Source organism: Lepidochelys olivacea (assembly GCF_965140295.1).
Source record: "Lepidochelys olivacea isolate rLepOli2 genome assembly, chromosome: 15".
Classification (NCBI taxonomy): domain Eukaryota; kingdom Metazoa; phylum Chordata; order Testudines; family Cheloniidae; genus Lepidochelys; species Lepidochelys olivacea.
Genome location: NC_140425.1, coordinates 34,991,910 through 35,008,582, shown reverse-complemented (window position 1 = coordinate 35,008,582; position 16,673 = coordinate 34,991,910). Strand labels below are relative to the sequence as shown.

The 16,673-nt window shown below is 45.2% G+C and overlaps 1 protein-coding gene across 4 annotated transcripts in view; it reads left to right on the top strand.

The window, feature by feature from the left end:
* LOC311531817 (solute carrier family 2, facilitated glucose transporter member 11-like) overlaps positions 1 to 16,673 on the top strand; it is a 33,010-nt gene that overhangs the window by 515 nt on the left and 15,822 nt on the right. For 2 of the 4 annotated variants that reach the window (XM_084649566.1, XM_084649567.1), the window contains exons 2-7: positions 1,920 to 2,010; positions 4,848 to 4,946; positions 7,110 to 7,270; positions 12,242 to 12,366; positions 14,909 to 15,038; positions 16,432 to 16,580. In XM_084649566.1, coding sequence (XP_084505692.1) covers positions 1,966 to 2,010; positions 4,848 to 4,946; positions 7,110 to 7,270; positions 12,242 to 12,366; positions 14,909 to 15,038; positions 16,432 to 16,580 — 709 coding nt within the window. In that variant the 5' untranslated portion in view covers positions 1,920 to 1,965. Of the gene's footprint in view, positions 1 to 44; positions 64 to 1,530; positions 1,586 to 1,919; positions 2,011 to 4,847; positions 4,947 to 7,109; positions 7,271 to 12,241; positions 12,367 to 14,908; positions 15,039 to 16,431; positions 16,581 to 16,673 lie in introns of those variants that run through there. The other 2 variants (XM_084649565.1, XM_084649568.1) reach the window with 2 other exon arrangements.

Sequence of the window (16,673 nt, the reverse complement as noted above, 5' to 3'; positions counted from 1 at the left end):
GGTCTGACTGCGCGCGCATGTGGATAACGGGGCATGCTGGGAGTCGTAGTTCCGGTGGGAGGGGTAAGACCAAAGCTGGGGCATGCTGGGAGTTGTAGTTCTGGTGGGAGGGGTAAGACCGAAGCTGGGGCATGCTGGGACTGATAGCTCCAGGGTGTGTATGCACACACATGTGCATACTGGGGCATGCTGGGAGTCATAGTTCCGGTGGGAGGGGTAAGGCCGAAGCTGGGGCATGCTGGGAGTTGTAGTTCCAGGGTGTGTATGCACACACATGTGCATACTGGGGCATGCTGGGAGTTGTAGTTCCGGTGGGAGGGGTAAGGCCGAAGCTGGGGCATGCTGGGACTTATAGCTCCAGGGTGTGTATGCACACACATGTGCACACTGGGGCATGCTGGGAGTCAGGGGGGTAGGAGGATTTATGGGCGCTACGCAGTGTTATTAAACTGGTGCCCCCATGCCCAATGGTAGCCTGGGCCCACAGCGTGGGGGAAGGGGAGGGATGAGGCAGCAAAGGATACCAAGCCACCCAGCCCACCTCACGGTGGCAGAGAGTCACAGTTCCCCATACCCTCTCCTTCACGCAGAATACACTACGCCGGTGCATTCAGCTCTGTGAATATGGCCCCTGCCTAAGGAGACTGCAGCACGCTGGGTGTGCGGGAGCCGACGTTCTTACCTGCTGTCATAGGTGGTTGGTGACGCTGCCACTTGGCGAGGCTAGTCCCCAGCCCACCTCTTCTGCCTGTGGCCCCAGCCCTACTCCACCCCTGCTGTGCCTCAGGCCCCGCCCCCACTCTGCCCAGACCCCGCCTTCTTCCCACTGTCTCCTTCCTTTCTTCCCTCTCCATCCCTGATCACCCCCTTCCAGCCAAATCCTTGAATCCAAATGAAGCAAATGACATTTGAAAAAAACACTCGTCTGCAATTTCTTTCTAAAGAAAATGGAGCATGCTCCCCACTGCATGCCAGAAGGTGAAGACTGGACATGCAGAGGGTACCTAATTAAAAGCACTAAACTTGGGAATAAAAAATGTCAGTCACAGGTTTTTTATGTACCCTGAAGTTTGTACATTCACTCAAAATGTTCAGTCTCCAGTGACCTTCCTATATACATGACAAAATGGTAAAGGAAATACTGGTCTGTTGAGTGATGAATCTCACCATCCTCCAGCATGGCTAAGAAACCTCTCAGCAAAGTTGCTTGGGGACAATAAAATAAATAGCTAAATATATTCCTTATTATTTTGAGCTTTTATCCCATACTTTGTAAGCTTCCAGTATTTACAGAAGCTGACAGTAATTAATTCTCCTCCCTCAGAGCTGGTGCCATGCGTTAGTTCAGATCTGGGTCAGTTGTTCTGGGCAGTGTGTTAAATCCTAGTCAGATGAGAAGCTCAGTGCTTCCTACTTGTGCCTGAAGGGCCAGCAGATTAAAGAGTTGTGTTTAGGGACAAGGTCTTCTGGTTTCACACACTGTTTAATTTTATTAACTCCACTCTTCAATCTATAATCAATGGAATGCAGTAAGCAAACTATTACAGGATCATGGACAGTGGGAAACTTGACAGCAAATCACAAGGTAATTGTCCTTTTGCTTTCTTTACTGGCCAAAATATTGCCCATAACTAAAAGACAGCTAATGTGCATGTTTCCCTGAGTGACTGAAATGAAGGGATTTTTCACAGTTTAATGTCAAAAGGTTTATTGAGAGAGCTCTTCAAACTGTGACTTTATGAGAGAGTTGAATATTTCTGTCACAAAAAAACTCTTCCAAAGGGAAGAAGCTGGAGTGCCAGAGCTGGAATAAAGAATCTCAATTTTCTTACATTAGTACTAATAGCAAATAATAATAATAATAATTATAATTAATAATAACTTCAATGTATATGGCATCTCTCATTCTTGTACTGTAGCTTGTTAAAGTTTGCAAGGGAAATCTAATCCAGCCTAATACTAAGAATGGAGTGCCAGCTTCTGCTGAAAGGTCCTAGAAGCCCCAGCAAGGTAAGCAGAATTATCCTTACCAGTAAAGATGCCTGTGGGGTATGGAGTTTTGTAACTTTACCAATGATTTTCAAATGAAACTTTCTCCAGTTATTTTGTGCTGTACCTTTAAATCAGAATTTCTCAAAGGAAATAATTAGGCTTATAAGGAAATGGATTTGAGACTTTTCTCGCACATAAAGGGAGGTTGCCATGGAACTTTTCCAGAACCTTTCCTTAGCCCCACCATGAAGTTAAATGGAACAGCCTTTTGATTAGTGTCATGTTTCTAAATGGATGTAATAATGTCACAAAATGTCATGGCTGGGCAGCTCACCCAGCAAGTACAGATATGGTTCCAACTTTGAAGAACATAGTTCTAAACAACATGACATAGCAAGTGAGAATGACAAACAGACAGAGATGGGCAGAAGTGGGAAAGGAAGGACAATAATCAGATCACACAGTTACTTAGTATGACATGTGTGTATCTTAATGATTTTGTTACTTTTTTTTAAAGTATGGAGCCCTGCACTCATGTGGTGTTTAACCTTGCCTCCAATACCAGATGTTCCTTGAAGGATCTTTTCAGAAAGAAAAATCAGAACTGAAATAGGAGTCTCAGTGCAGATCATAAGAAGGATTTAACCCAAAATGTAACAGTTTTAGTTCAAATTAAATAAGGCAATGAATATGCTTCCATAACAATAAAATAATAATTCTTATCAGTTTGTCTGTAGAGTTTAAAGTACACAAAAGGTTAAAATCCCTGTTTTACATATGGTAAACTGAGGCACGGGGTGGTTTAAATGGCTTACTCAGGTCACACAAGGAGTCGGTACCAGAGTTGGGAATAGAACCTATGAGTTCTGTCTCCTATTTCCATACCAGACCTGTTGAACTGCACTGTTCCTCAATGATGCTGCATTTGTGGATAGCTTGGTCTGCATAACTATTATTATTTGTTGTTTATTCAGCATCAACTATTCAGTACTTAATTTCTTTGTGTCCATATGCTGTAGGTCCAGAACAGTGACCCTATGGCTGTGGTAGGTGCTAACAGAAACCTTTTTGCCTTAGAGTGAATACAGCGTTGTTAGCATTGTAAAGACTTGTTGTGCTCATAAGAAGAATGTGGGGACATTTCTAAGAGTAGAAGCCTATAATGAGTTAATTCCATCAAGTGATTAATTATAAAAATAATAATTCTGTACAATTACAAGTAAGAAATCATGAGACAAGAGCAACAGTTGGTGGTTGTTGTCTGCTTTGCCTGCAGCACTGTGCGAGTCACACGGAGGTGACACGTAACTGTTGAAAGTGGGGGGAGGGGCACAATTTGAAGGTTTGGCCTGAAAAGCTCACCTCACTGCCCCCACAGGCAGGCCCTTCCCCTTCCCCTCAGTTTTCCCTCCCTGAAAGCAGTAGTCCTTCCCTGCAGCACCCAGCTGTTGCTCCTGCCTCTCACCCGGCCTCCGAGATTACTTTATTGGCTCAGCTCCGCCAGCTGCCATGTGGGCCCCGTGGCACCATGTGACCAGCTCTGAGTCAACAGGAAACCCGGGAGCCCCTGGAGGCTGGGTGGTTTCCAGCCTGGCTTCCAAAGTCCCCCTGGCTGGGGCTCCTGTGCATTAGCCACCCCATGGCCCTGTTTATATCCCCTTTGTGAGTCCTGAACAAACACCAGGGCAGGTGCCTGGCCCCATGGGTTGGCAGTGATCCCATGGTGGGCCCAACCCTGCAAGCCTTGGGCAAGTGCGGAATTTGCCCCACACGCATGGGCCCCATTGTCGCTCGTGGGTCAGCACCAGCATGAGCGAAGGCTGCAAAGGGGGAGGACAAAAGGGGAGCAGCTTGCGATTGCTGGCATCTCTGCTTTGAAATAAACCACTGTGCACTCATGTTTTTAATCCCCTCCCTGCAAAAAAAGAAATAAAAATATAAACCCTGGCAGAAATCTGGGGGGTGGCATGTGGCCCTGTGTGTCCACCCCCACACATCACGTCTGGATATGGGCCATAGTGGGCAACCGCCCTGTCTTCAGCACTCTTACTTGCTATTAGTAATGACCTTTTTTCCAGCTGTGAAAAGAGAAGAGCAAGAGGCAACAGAACAATTCTGCATATGGTCAAAGGAAGGCACAGTTCTAAAACCACTGCTTCTCATTAACAATAAAAGTATAGAAACACCCTGCAATGCCTGGTGAGAATCTGTTTGCACAGAACTGCCTCCTGGTTCACAGTGACAGAACAGGGGCCTTATTTCTGCCTCTGCATTTCAGTGCAAGAGAAAATCCTCTGGACCATGGGTTGATCTTTCATGGCTCTATGCCCCCTTGTTGGTTTTTAGTATATATAGTTAATGTTAATCCGTTAATAGTTTAAAAGCCATTCATCTCCATTAGATATGTTAGAACCTATGTCGCTAGACATGCCTTTGTGAGAACCCAGGCGTTGTATCAGCTTAGGCAGTCACATGCCCTCAAAGTACCAAGCAAAGCTGCTGTTCTGTTTCCTGGACTCCAGCTTGCAACTTTGGAGATGTGTGCAACTGTTTGGTGTTACTGAAAGGCAGCGTGTGTTACCATCTCTGCTCCAGTTTCACTGAAGCTGTTCCTGCATTGTCCTTAACATCACACGGAGATCAGAGTAGCAGCCATGGTAGTCTGTATTCACAAAAAGAAAAGGAGGACTTGTGGCACCTTAGAGACTAACCAATTTATTTGAGCATAAGCTTTCGTGAGCTACAGCTCACAAAAGCTTAGTCTCTAAGGTGCCATAAGTCCTCCTTTTCTGTTTCCTAATAGTCTAGGCTCCATCATGTCTCATGCCCTGGTTACTCTTTGTTTCTTTCTACAGCTGCCCAGCTGGACACTGTTTCTGGCTGTTTGTGCTGTCGGAATTGGAGGGACATTTCAATATGGATATAATGTTTCCATTATCAGTGCACCCACTGTGGTAAGGCACCATCTTTATTGTTCCCATTCTTGTGCATTTTGGGCCCCGTTCTGTTCCACTGATGTCAATGGCAAAACTCACAATGACTTCAGTGGGAGCAGGAGACCTTTCATCTGTAGGATTCTGGATGACTCTCTGAGTTTCCAAGCGAGTTTCCAGTGAGTTTGTGTTTCAGTTACATATAACATTGATTTGGTCCATGTCTGTTCAATTCAGCAGAGAGTGCCAACTGACAAGTTATCAGAGGGACATAATCCTCCTTGGAGGACTCAAGGGAAGGACCTAGATGATAAAATAAATCTTTTCACCCTTTAACTTCTGTGGCTGGCTTAGCACAAAGTGTTACGGGCAGGATCATGGCAGCTGATAGAAAAAGACATTTTTAGGGGGGGTCAAGAAATTTTGCGTTTCTTTATACCTGAAAATGTCCCTCAAAAGCTGTCACCCAACTTTTAGCTTCTGCGCTTGCTCTTAGTGGTCTTGAGTGTCCTGCATATTTACAGTAGAGGACCCAGAGAGAATTGGGGTAGAATGGCCCTGTGAAAAAGATGGGTGTGCATTTCTGCTAACAGCAGACTGATTTGCCAATTAAACTTGCAGCTTTCCTTTGTTACAACATTTAATGCTCTTAGTATGGTTAAAATATACTAACCATGAACAGATAAGTTGTATGCTGGAAAGAGAGCAGGGGGTGAGAAAATAGTGCTGTTTGTCTGCTCTTTGGATTTTTTGCTGACCAGAAAGTATGATGCACGCTGATTCCAGAGACTCTGAAAGTGAAATCTGCAGTCATTTCACAGTGTTAGGTGCTGACTTCCCCTCTACCTGGGGGGTGCTTGGACCCCCTCCCTCCCTCCATCCCAGACCCTGACCCCACCCCCCTCTTCCCACCCTTGCTCTGCCCCCACTCCACCCTTTCCCCCAAGGCCACACCCCCATCTGCCTCTTCCCGCTCCCTCCCCCCAGAGCACACCCTGTCCCCACTCTTCCCCCTCCTTCCCAGTGCCTCCTGCACGCCACAGAACAGCTGATCTACAGCAGGCGGGATGGAAGAGAGGGGGAAAACTTGATCAGCAGGGCTGCCTGCCAGCAGGGGGGAGGTGCTGGCTACTGGGAGGTGGTAAGCACCCGCTAATTTTTTTCTGTATGTGCTCCAGCCCTGCAGCACCCACAGAGTCGATGCCTATGATTTGGGGCATCTAGGATTTTTATTTGGACTGAGACATGGATAGTGGTAAAATGCTATAAGCCACTAAAAACAGGGACTTAGAATGAAATTTCCATTGGATTCACTCAGTGGGTGTGTAGGTTAACAGTTTACAAATAAATGAAAGGTGTATGTCCCAAGGAAGGAGGAAGAATACTTAGGGTGGCTTAAGACAGCATTACTATGAGTCCTGGGATCAAATTAAGAAAAAGAAAATTTAGGCTGATTATCAGGATCAATTTTCTAACAGTGAGATTATTGAGTTGTGGAAGAGTCACCCCTGGGAAGGGACTTTCAAAACTAAACTGGCTAAAAGACTAAAAAGGGAACAAGCCTGCATTGGCTTCTTGGGAGATGAACTGTATGTGACCAAATAGGTCTTTTCCACCTTAGCTACCGTCAGTCCAACTAGTCTGGAGCTTCTTGACAGACTCAGTTAATAAAAACCCACGAGTAACTTTCCAAGACTAATATAACATCTCTTGTCTGAGTAACGCAGAAATCCTTTCTTACTCTGAGATCTACATTAAGGGGGGGATTTTGAAAAGAGCACAAGTGATTTAGGAGCATGAATTCCATTAAGAGTCACACCCACCCAGCCACACCCCTTAATTCAGAAAGACGTGAAAGCTCTTTATTAACTTTACATGGAAGGATCATTCATCCATTACTTAAAGGCAGTCGCCCCTGAGATAAAGCATGACAGCAACACTGCACACAACAGTCTTTTTGAAGTAGGGAAACTATGTTTTGGCTGTATGAGTGAGTCAGGATTCTGCTAATTTGCAACTAGTTAGTAGCATTTTTGTGTAACACAGCTCTTCCGGGAATGGCTGATATTCAGTAAGATGTTTCCCCTTACACATGTTGGCTCTGAGGATGGGATCTCAAGCATTTGGGCTAAGTGATCAATTGTTTATTGAGATGCAAGTTGATTCACCACTCTGTATTTTCAGCACATCCACAAATTCCTAAATGAAACTTGGAGCAGTCGCTATCAGACAGAACTGAATCCAAGCTTGCTGACTCTCCTCTGGTCTGTCATTGCTTCCATATTTTCCCTTGGAGGTCTGTGTGGAGCTCACATTGGAGGCAGCATGGCGATTAGACTAGGCAGGTGAGTTAAGCACATCAATGGAAGGTTTGGCAGCAAATCCTGTTTTCTTTTCCTTTTTGCACCTGGAAAGTGATAAAATCAAATAGAGAAAGAGCTCAGAAGGAAAGATGCTTTATCCAGAAGACTCTTCCAGTTATTTAACTAGAAACAGAAATCAGTATTAGCTAATAAGGAATGGGAACTTCTACAGTATCCCTGGGACATGATCTCCAGGCTGGCCTCCAGTCACATGAACTTGGAAGAAGAGCCCTGAATTACAACCCGCCAGTCCAGTTCTTCTGATCAAACCCTTCTTTGTCAATATCAAATCAGGTCCCTTTATATTTAAGCATATGTGCACTCCATGCAGCATAAAACACATACAGTCATAGAGAAGATAGACATTGTAGGCGTGCGTATACGCACCCTGTATAGATATACAACCTGCACACTAGTATACACATGCTGCCAGGGTTGGCCCTAGGTGTCCTGATGGCCAGGGTGGAAAACACCCTCTCCCCCTCCCACATACATAGAATCATAGAATATCTGGGTTGGAAGGGACCTCAAGAGGTCATCTAGTCCAACCCCCTGCTCAAAGCAGGACCAATCCCCAATTAAATCATCCCAGCCAGGGCTTTGTCAAGCCTGACCTTAAAAACTTCTAAGGAAGGAGATTCTACCACCTCCCTAGGTAACGCATTCCAGTGTTTCACCACCCTCCTAGTGAAAAAGTTTTTCCTAATATCCAACCTAAACCTCCCCCACTGCAACTTGAGACCATTACTCCTTGTCCTGTCCTCTTCTACCACTGAGAATAGTCTAGAACCATCCTCTCTGGAACCACCTCTCAGGTAGCTGAAAGCAGCTATCAAATCCCCCCTCATTCTTCTCTTCCGCAGACTAAACAATCCCAGTTCCCTCAGCCTCTCCTCATAAGTCATGTGTTCCAGACCCCTAATCATTTTTGTTGCCCTTCGCTGGACTCTTTCCAATTTATGCACATCCTTCTTGTAGTGTGGGGCCCAAAACTGGACACAGTACTCCAGATGAGGCCTCACCAATGTCGAATAGAGGGGGACGATCACGTCCCTCGATCTGCTCGCTATGCCCCTACTTATACATCCCAAAATGCCATTGGCCTTCTTGGCAACAAGGGCACACTGCTGACTCATATCCAGCTTCTCGTCCACTGCCACCCCTAGGTCCTTTTCCGCAGAACTGCTGCCTAGCCATTCGGCCCCTAGTCTGTAGCTGTGCATTGGGTTCTTCCGTCCTAAGTGCAGGACCCTGCACTTATCCTTATTGAACCTCATCAGATTTCTTTTGGCCCAATCCTCCAATTTGTCTAGGTCCCTCTGTATCCTATCCCTGTCCTCCAGCGTATCTACCACTCCTCCCAGTTTAGTATCATCCGCAAATTTGCTGAGAGTGTAATCCACACCATCCTCCAGATCATTTTTGAAGATATTGAACAAAACCGGCCCCAGGACCGACCCCTGGGGCACTCCACTTGATACCGGCTGCCAACTAGACATGGAGCCATTGATCACTACCCGTTGAGCCCGACTATCTAGCCAATTTTCTACCCACCTTATAGTGCATTCATCCAGCCCATACTTCTTTAACTTGCTGACAAAAATACTGTGGGAGACGGTGTCAAAAGCTTTGCTAAAGTCAAGAAACAATACATCCACTGCTTTCCCTTCATCCACAGAACCAGTAATCTCATCACAGAAGGCGATTAGATTAGTCAGGCATGACCTTCCCTTGGTGAATCCATGCTGACTGTTCCTGATCACTTTCCTCTCATGTAAGTGCTTCAGGGTTGATTCTTTGAGGACCTGCTCCATGATTTTTCCGGGGACTGAGGTGAGGCTGACTGGCCTGTAGTTCCCAGGATCCTCCATCTTCCCTTTTTTAAAGATTGGCACCACATTAGCCTTTTTCCAGTCATCCAGGACTTCCCCCGTTCGCCACGAGTTTTCAAAGATAATGGCCAATGGCTCTGCAATCACAGCCGCCAATTCCTTTAGCACTCTCGGATGCAACTTGTCCGGCCCCATGGACTTGTGCACGTCCAGCTTTTCTAAATAGTCCCTAACCACCTCTTTCTCCACAGAGGGCTGGCCATCTATTCCCCATGTTGTGATACCCAGCGCAGCAGTCTGGGAGCTGACCTTGTTAGTGAAGACAGAGGCAAAAAAAGCATTGAGTACATTAGCTTTTTCCACATCCTCTGTCACTAGGTTGCCTCCCTCGTTCATTAAGGGGCCCACACTTTCCTTGGCTTTCTTCTTGTTGCCAACATACCTGAAGAAACCCTTCTTGTTACTCTTGACATCTCTCGCTAGCTGCAGCTCCAGGTGCGATTTGGCCCTCCTGATTTCATTCCTACATGCCCGAGCAATATTTTTATACTCTTCCCTGGTCATATGTCCAACCTTCCACTTCTTGTAAGCTTCTTTTTTATGTTTAAGATCCGCTAGGATTTCACCGTTAAGCCAAGCTGGTCGCCTGCCATATTTACTATTCTTTCGACACATCGGGATGGTTTGTCCCTGTAACCTCAACAGGGATTCCTTGAAATACAGCCAGCTCTCCTGGACTCCTTTCCCCTTCATGTTAGTCCCCCAGGGGATCCTACCCATCCTTTCCCTGAGGGAGTCGAAGTCTGCTTTCCTGAAGTCCAGGGTCCGTATCCTGCTGCTTACCTTTCTTCCCTGTGTCAGGATCCTGAACTCAACCAACTCATGGTCACTGCCTCCCACATTCCCATCCACTTTTGCTTCCCCTACTAATTCTTCCCGGTTTGTGAGCAGCAGGTCAAGAAAAGCTCCCCCCCTAGTTGGCTCCTCTAGCACTTGCGCCAGGAAATTGTCCCCTACGCTTTCCAAAAACCTCCTGGATTGTCTATGCACCGCTGTATTGCTCTCCCAGCAGATATCAGGAAAATTAAAGTCACCCATGAGAACCAGGGCGTGTGATTTAGTAGCTTCCGCGAGCTGCCGGAAGAAAGCCTCATCCACCTCATCCCCCTGGTCCGGTGGTCTATAGCAGACTCCCACCACGACATCACTCTTGTCCTGCCTGTCTGAGGAGGGTAAAAAGGAGTAGGGCAACAGGGATGTGGTGCCCAGGATGACTGGCAAGCTTTATTTGTGTTGGGTTTTTCAAAGCAGCAGCTGACGCAGCAGGCACCAGAGCAAGGAACAGCGCCCCATGTTCTGAGAAAGGAGTCTTCTGTGAACATGACTGGGCCAAGGCTGGTGGAGGACTGGGACCAGGACCTAGAGTCCAGCCTCTTAATAAATAACAGTGGAACACAGGCTGCCACAATCCCTCCTGCCCCACAACAGCACATGGCCCAGCCCCACCCCACTGGCATCCCCACTCCATTCCCTCCCAGTCCACTGCAGTCCCAGAGCCGTGCTTTCCGCCCAGACCCCAACTCACAGGGGCATTTTGCGCCACACTCCTGATGAGCTCACTTTGCACAGGGAGAGCTGGGGAATAGGGGCAGAACAGTGTGTGGAAGGGAATGCAGGAACTCTGATTTCCCAGTGTGGTCAACTCAAAGGAGTTGCTGGTGGGAGCCAGACCCACTAAATGAGAGCAGCTGGAGTTGACTTTCAGATACCTCTCTCCCAGGGCTAGGCAGGGGCTGGAACCAGGCCCAGTTTGGAGGTTCTGCATCATCTGCTCCCTTCTCTCCCATCCCCAGGGATTTGGTGCTCCCTGAATGTTGGTGCTCCCTGAATGTTGTATTAACCAAAGGTGCTAACATAACCCAGTCACTGTCCAACACTAAACAGTGTTAAACAAGGTCCAGGAGTGGTATAGAGAGACCTCAGTCTGCTTAGTACAATGGCAAACGTACCATTAAAAATCCCTTTAATCTTTTATTAAAGATACAGAAAAAAAGGAAAAACAGTTAAAACATTTGAAATGTAAAGTATTAAGTAAGGGTTTCATTTTAACAACATCCCTTGTCCCTTTCCATTTAGCTGGAGACAGTTTTAGAAGGGAAAAACCCTTGTCTAACAGTGTCTTAGATGGTATCAAAGACAGTGATACCTGTCCTTTGGGGAAAGAGAAGAGGTTAGTTGATATGGGCTGGAGCTGCTGTTAAAGTGTGATTCTGTCTCATCTCAGTGGGTGCTGGAATTCAGCTGGAGCTGGTAGCAGTGGCGATGTGAACTGGGTCCCTCTCTCTGGTCAGGGCATCCCTCAAGATTAGCATGAAGAAGGTCTGCTGCCAGGAGATGGTGGGGGTGGCAGCAATGATGGGAAGCTCTATCCAGTAGCCTCCATCTGTTCTTCCTTATTTTCCCCACAAAGTCTCTTTCTTTAAGGACCCAAAAAGGACCGATGGGTGCAACAGCCCCTTCCCTTATCTTTTTTACACCAATTAGGCCTAAAATCCAACATACCAGTTTTGGTTAATTGATTTTCAGTTCCATGTCTTCGGTTTTTGCCAAGCATGATTTCAGCATAGTCCTTAAACCATATCAGTAGGCCTTTCTGTTTAGACTAATTGAGTTTTTCTGTCTGCTTTTTGTACCTTTTCCCACCGTTTGTTATTATAGGGTATTTTGACATCTTATGAACTTTTACATATTTTTGTAGTTGAGCTCACAATTAGAGAGTAAATGTATAGCCCCAGTTATCACAACACTGCCCAGGGCGGGCACGCTGATCACCTGTCCTTTGAGCCAGTCCTGCATGCTGCAAAGAATTCATATACTTTACAGGTATTCCATAAGCACCTTGCATGCAAATAAAGAAACATACTCCATGTGCATGAGTGAGATCACATACACACACATTATTAGGCATGTCTGTTGTTAAATATAAAGTAGGCAGGCAACAGGTCTCCCAATTTCCAGTGAGTACTGTATTGTTGAAATGCAAAGCTTTTTCTCGGTACTATTGTAAGGCATTTTTCTTATAACAGTATGTTTCTGTGACCTTTGTTATTTTTACTTTTAGAAAAGGAGCTCTTCTGGTGAACAATTTCATAGCGATACTGGCCTCCATTTTAATGGGGATCAGTTTTCCAACAGGATTGTTTGAGTTATTGATGGTTGGCAGGTTTTTGATTGGCGTAAACACAGGTAAATGCATTTCTCTTCTTCTTGCCTTTAATAAATTATGGTGAATGGTATTAGAACATATAATTATAATTATTATTAATGATAATCCTTTAGATACTGCTGTAAATTTACATGTTGCTTTACAGACTTGGAGACAGGGATGTTCCCCTACAATTGTAATGTAAATGCTACTAAATTAAAACAATATAGAATATCACTACTACAATCTTGTTTCTAGTCTTCTAGACTTTTTGCCCAGTAATCCCTTTTCTATTAAAATCCAGTGCCTACCACAACCCTACTGCTATGGTATTGGCCTGGGTGTAATATGAACTCATTATACTGGAAATAATGGCAAAGAGAACTGTGTCAGATGGACAATATCCTGGACAAACCTTGTGGATTTAAGATAAGTTAAACCTTACTAAATTAAATCTAATTCAGTAAGGTTTAACTTAACACCTTTGGGGTCCACTGCATTAAAAATGCATGTTGTGTATGGAACTGTATGTAACTCCTCTAGGTGGAGGGGGTACCAGTGTAATTCCTTTGGCCTCTTTGAAGCCACTTTCTGGAGAGGTTTGCACGTACTACTTCAAACTGGATTCTCCAGGGACCAACAAAGAAAGAAACGGTTTTTGGATAAATATCCTGGTTTTAAACAGGCTCAGGGCTTTCTTCCTATCTAGCAAATGCATAGGACTCCTGGTCCCTGGATGGCCCCAATACTTACAGAAGAGTTGGAAGGACTGGTCTACTGAGACCCTGTAAAACTCAGTGCTTGTTTTGAACCGAAGTTGGGATAAACCTGGAATTACAAGGAAACCCCTTGGCTAGGGTGTTGAAGAACTTCTTCTGCCAGAGCCCATGTTAGGGTTGGGGTGATCTCTAGTAAGCTTATTAGCATGCATGTAGGTTCGTTTATAGTTTTTAAAAAGTTTTCTCTGTAGTCCTTTTACCTTAAGAATAAAAGAGGCTTGTGTATCGAAGAGCTGTGTGATAACTCTAACTGGGCAGTCACACTATCCTCCATCTCTGAAGAGAAAGCAAGCAGGCCTGGTGGAGCAGTCTGTCTCTGCTGGGAATAACACAGTGCAGGCAAGGAACTGGTCAGCCTGGAGACATCCCAGTTAGAAAGGAGAGAGGCTGTTTCCACCCAAGAGAGGTGGCAGCCAGGTGAGCCAGTAGCCAGAGAGCGGGAGCCATTGCTGAACCACAGAGGGGAAATATGGGTGCAGTTGCCCTGGACTGTGACAAGAAACACTTTTGTTCTGACGTACAGGGAGTGACGATTTAAACAATAGTATTGGCAATGGGATCCCTAGCTCAAAAAAAAAAAAAATCAGCAACAGATTGTGAGGAGAAAGGGAAGATGTAAAGGTGGCTGAGAAAGGAATAGAACAGGCTGGGTAGATTCTCGCAGCAGTAGCATAGAGGCAGAAGAACAAGGAGAAGAAAAACTCAGACAAGATCAGGGCAAGACACTTGTGTCAGGAAATAGTGTGAGAGTTAAGGGGCTAATCTACACTACTGTGCAACATCAGTGCAGCTGCACCAATGCAGCTGTGCCTCTGTAGCACGTCAGGTGAAGACATGCTATGCTGATGGGGGAGTGCTCTCCTGTTGGCATAATTACGCCACCTCAACGAGAGGCGGAAGCTATGTGGATGGGAGAGCGTTTCCTGCCAACATAGTGCGGTGTGGACAGTGCTTAAATTGATGTCAGTTACAGTGCTTGGGGGTGTGTGTGTGTCATTTTCACACCCCTGAGCGACGTAACTTACATCAACCTAAGATGTAGTATGCATCTGATGAAGAGAGCTGTAGCTCATGAAAGCTTATGCTCAAACAAATTGGTTAGTCTCTAAGGTGCCACAAGTCCTCCTTTTCTTTTTGCAAATACAGACTAACACGGCTGCTACTCTGAAACCTAAGTTGTAGCGTAGACAAGCCCAAGGTGAGGTGATATCTAATAAAAGATTCACCCACCTTGTCTCTCTCATATCCTGGAACCGACACAGTTACAACAACACTACAAACAGGAAACAGTGTGACAGGCAAAATACCTCATCATATGTTGCAGTCTACTGCGGAAGACATGTCATGGTAGCACAAAGAAAAGGAGTACTTGTGGCACCTTAGAGACTAACCAATTTATTTGAGCATAAGCTTTCGTGAGCTACAGCTCACTAAGTCATCCTAGGGATCATGGGACATTCCCGCTAATGTGTGTTCCATGACTCACTGTCTTGGCAGCAAAGAATTTGGTCCCACATATTCAACAGTAAAATAGGTCAGAATGCTTTAAGTGATTCACAGGCCCTTCGAAGTTTTAGGGATAACTAAAATGGGCAATTACAAAGTGTCAAGAAGCCAGCAACAGCTAATGTTCTGCTAAGGGGGTGTCAAAGCTGAACACATTCCCCTGATACTCACTGCCAAGTAGAACATGATAACAGGACAAAGTGCCTTGGACACAGGTCCATACAGAATGTCATTTACCAAGTCAAAAGCTAATAAGGTTTAATTTATAACAGGAAAATGTTTCCTCTTCTATCTATAGGTATTGGCATCTGTGTGCAACCTCTCTATATAGGGGAGGTTGCCCCAAAACATCTCCGAGGTGCTATGGCCATGGGCAGTTCCATATTTTTGACTGGAGGAATTCTGACAGGACAAATAATTGGTCTAAGGTTAGAAATATAGTCCTTTAGTGCCTTGAAATTACCAACTTCTAAAAGGTAACCAAACTCAGTAGTCACCTGCATTAGTCACCCAGCTTCTTCCAGTGGCTGTCTCTGTAGGGGGAAAGGGATAAAATCCCTCCCATACTCACATTGATCAGCTAACTGCTAGGTGACTTACATCATGTATCCATCCAGCTGTAGAGTATCCATGTGGAATCATTCTCTCTTTATCTGAGTCAGCCATAGCGACAGCTGTAAATTAGATACATTTATATGCTGAGATGATATTTCTGCAAGTGTCTAGCTGGAGCTTTAGCGCAAAACAATACAAGTGAGCTGAAACATGCAATTTAAAAGGGTGGGACTGATAGTAAAGGAATATTTATTTATATGACATCCTGATAGAACCAGCAGGACCTGCATGTTAGAACATAAGAGCGGCCATACTGGGTCAGACCAAAGGTCCATCTAGCCCGGTATCCTGTCTTCCTACAGTGGCCAATGCCAGATGCCCCAAAGGGAATGAACAGAACAGGTAATCATCAAGTGATCTATCCCTTGTCACCTATTCCCAACTTCTGACAAACAGAGCGTAGGGACACAGAACCTGATCTGAGGATAATAAAATTAAAAATTTATTTCATTAAGTTTACCAAAGGCTTCCAGCGGTCATATCAGCCTCTGCTGGATCCGGTACTCTGCATAATAGCACAATGTCTGCTGCTTCTCCCTTCTAGTACCCAGAACCTTCTGAAGTCTCCTTTCCTTTACCTTATCCCCAACTCTTGACCTCCTCTTCCCCCACTGACCACTGTAGGTATGAAGTGCCATCAGTGCTTTCCTATACCAATACTACACAGTTAAAAGGATCACAAGGGTAAGGGGGCCACTTTTAAGAATTTGTCCTTCTAGCTTAGTCTGTTAACATTTTTAAAGCAGCTATTAATATTTTAAATCCCATTGCATTTTTAACAAGTTTACATTGCCCAAAATACATCATGATGCAGGTCCCAGGCATAAGCGGAATGAATTCCTCATGTTTTTACTTGTTCTAAATTTAATTTCACATTATTGGCAGGTCCTGGCTTGGCAGGTCCTGGAGGCTGAGGTCCTTAGAAACAGTGCAACATAGACAACAGCAGGGCAAGTTTCCCCTGTTGATGTGTCCCAACGCTTAGTGGGTAGTACCTAGTTTAGGGGTGAAGAGGTAGTTAATTCTCCCTATGCCATTAATTCTCTTGCCTCTCTGTTGACACTGACAAGAAATGGGTGACTTTTGAAACAGGGAGACCTTTCACCTAGGAACTAGACTATTTTTGATAGGATCAGCATCTCATTTCTAGCAGAGCACTGAAAGGCCACTAGCAGATACTTACTTTTCTTTTTGTTTTTCACTCAGGGAATTACTTGGTGGAGAAAAATATTGGCCTTTCTTGCTCTCCAGCAGCTGTTTCCCAGCATTAGCCCAACTATTCTTTCTCCCTTGGTTTCCTGAAAGTCCCAGGTATCTTCTTATCGACAGAGGGGATGAGACGAAATGCACCAAGGGTAAGTTACAGCACTTATTCTCTCCTCCTGTCCCTAGGAAACCACAAGATTAACATAGATCACGCCTCTCTCTTCTCTTCATCTCCCCTGTAC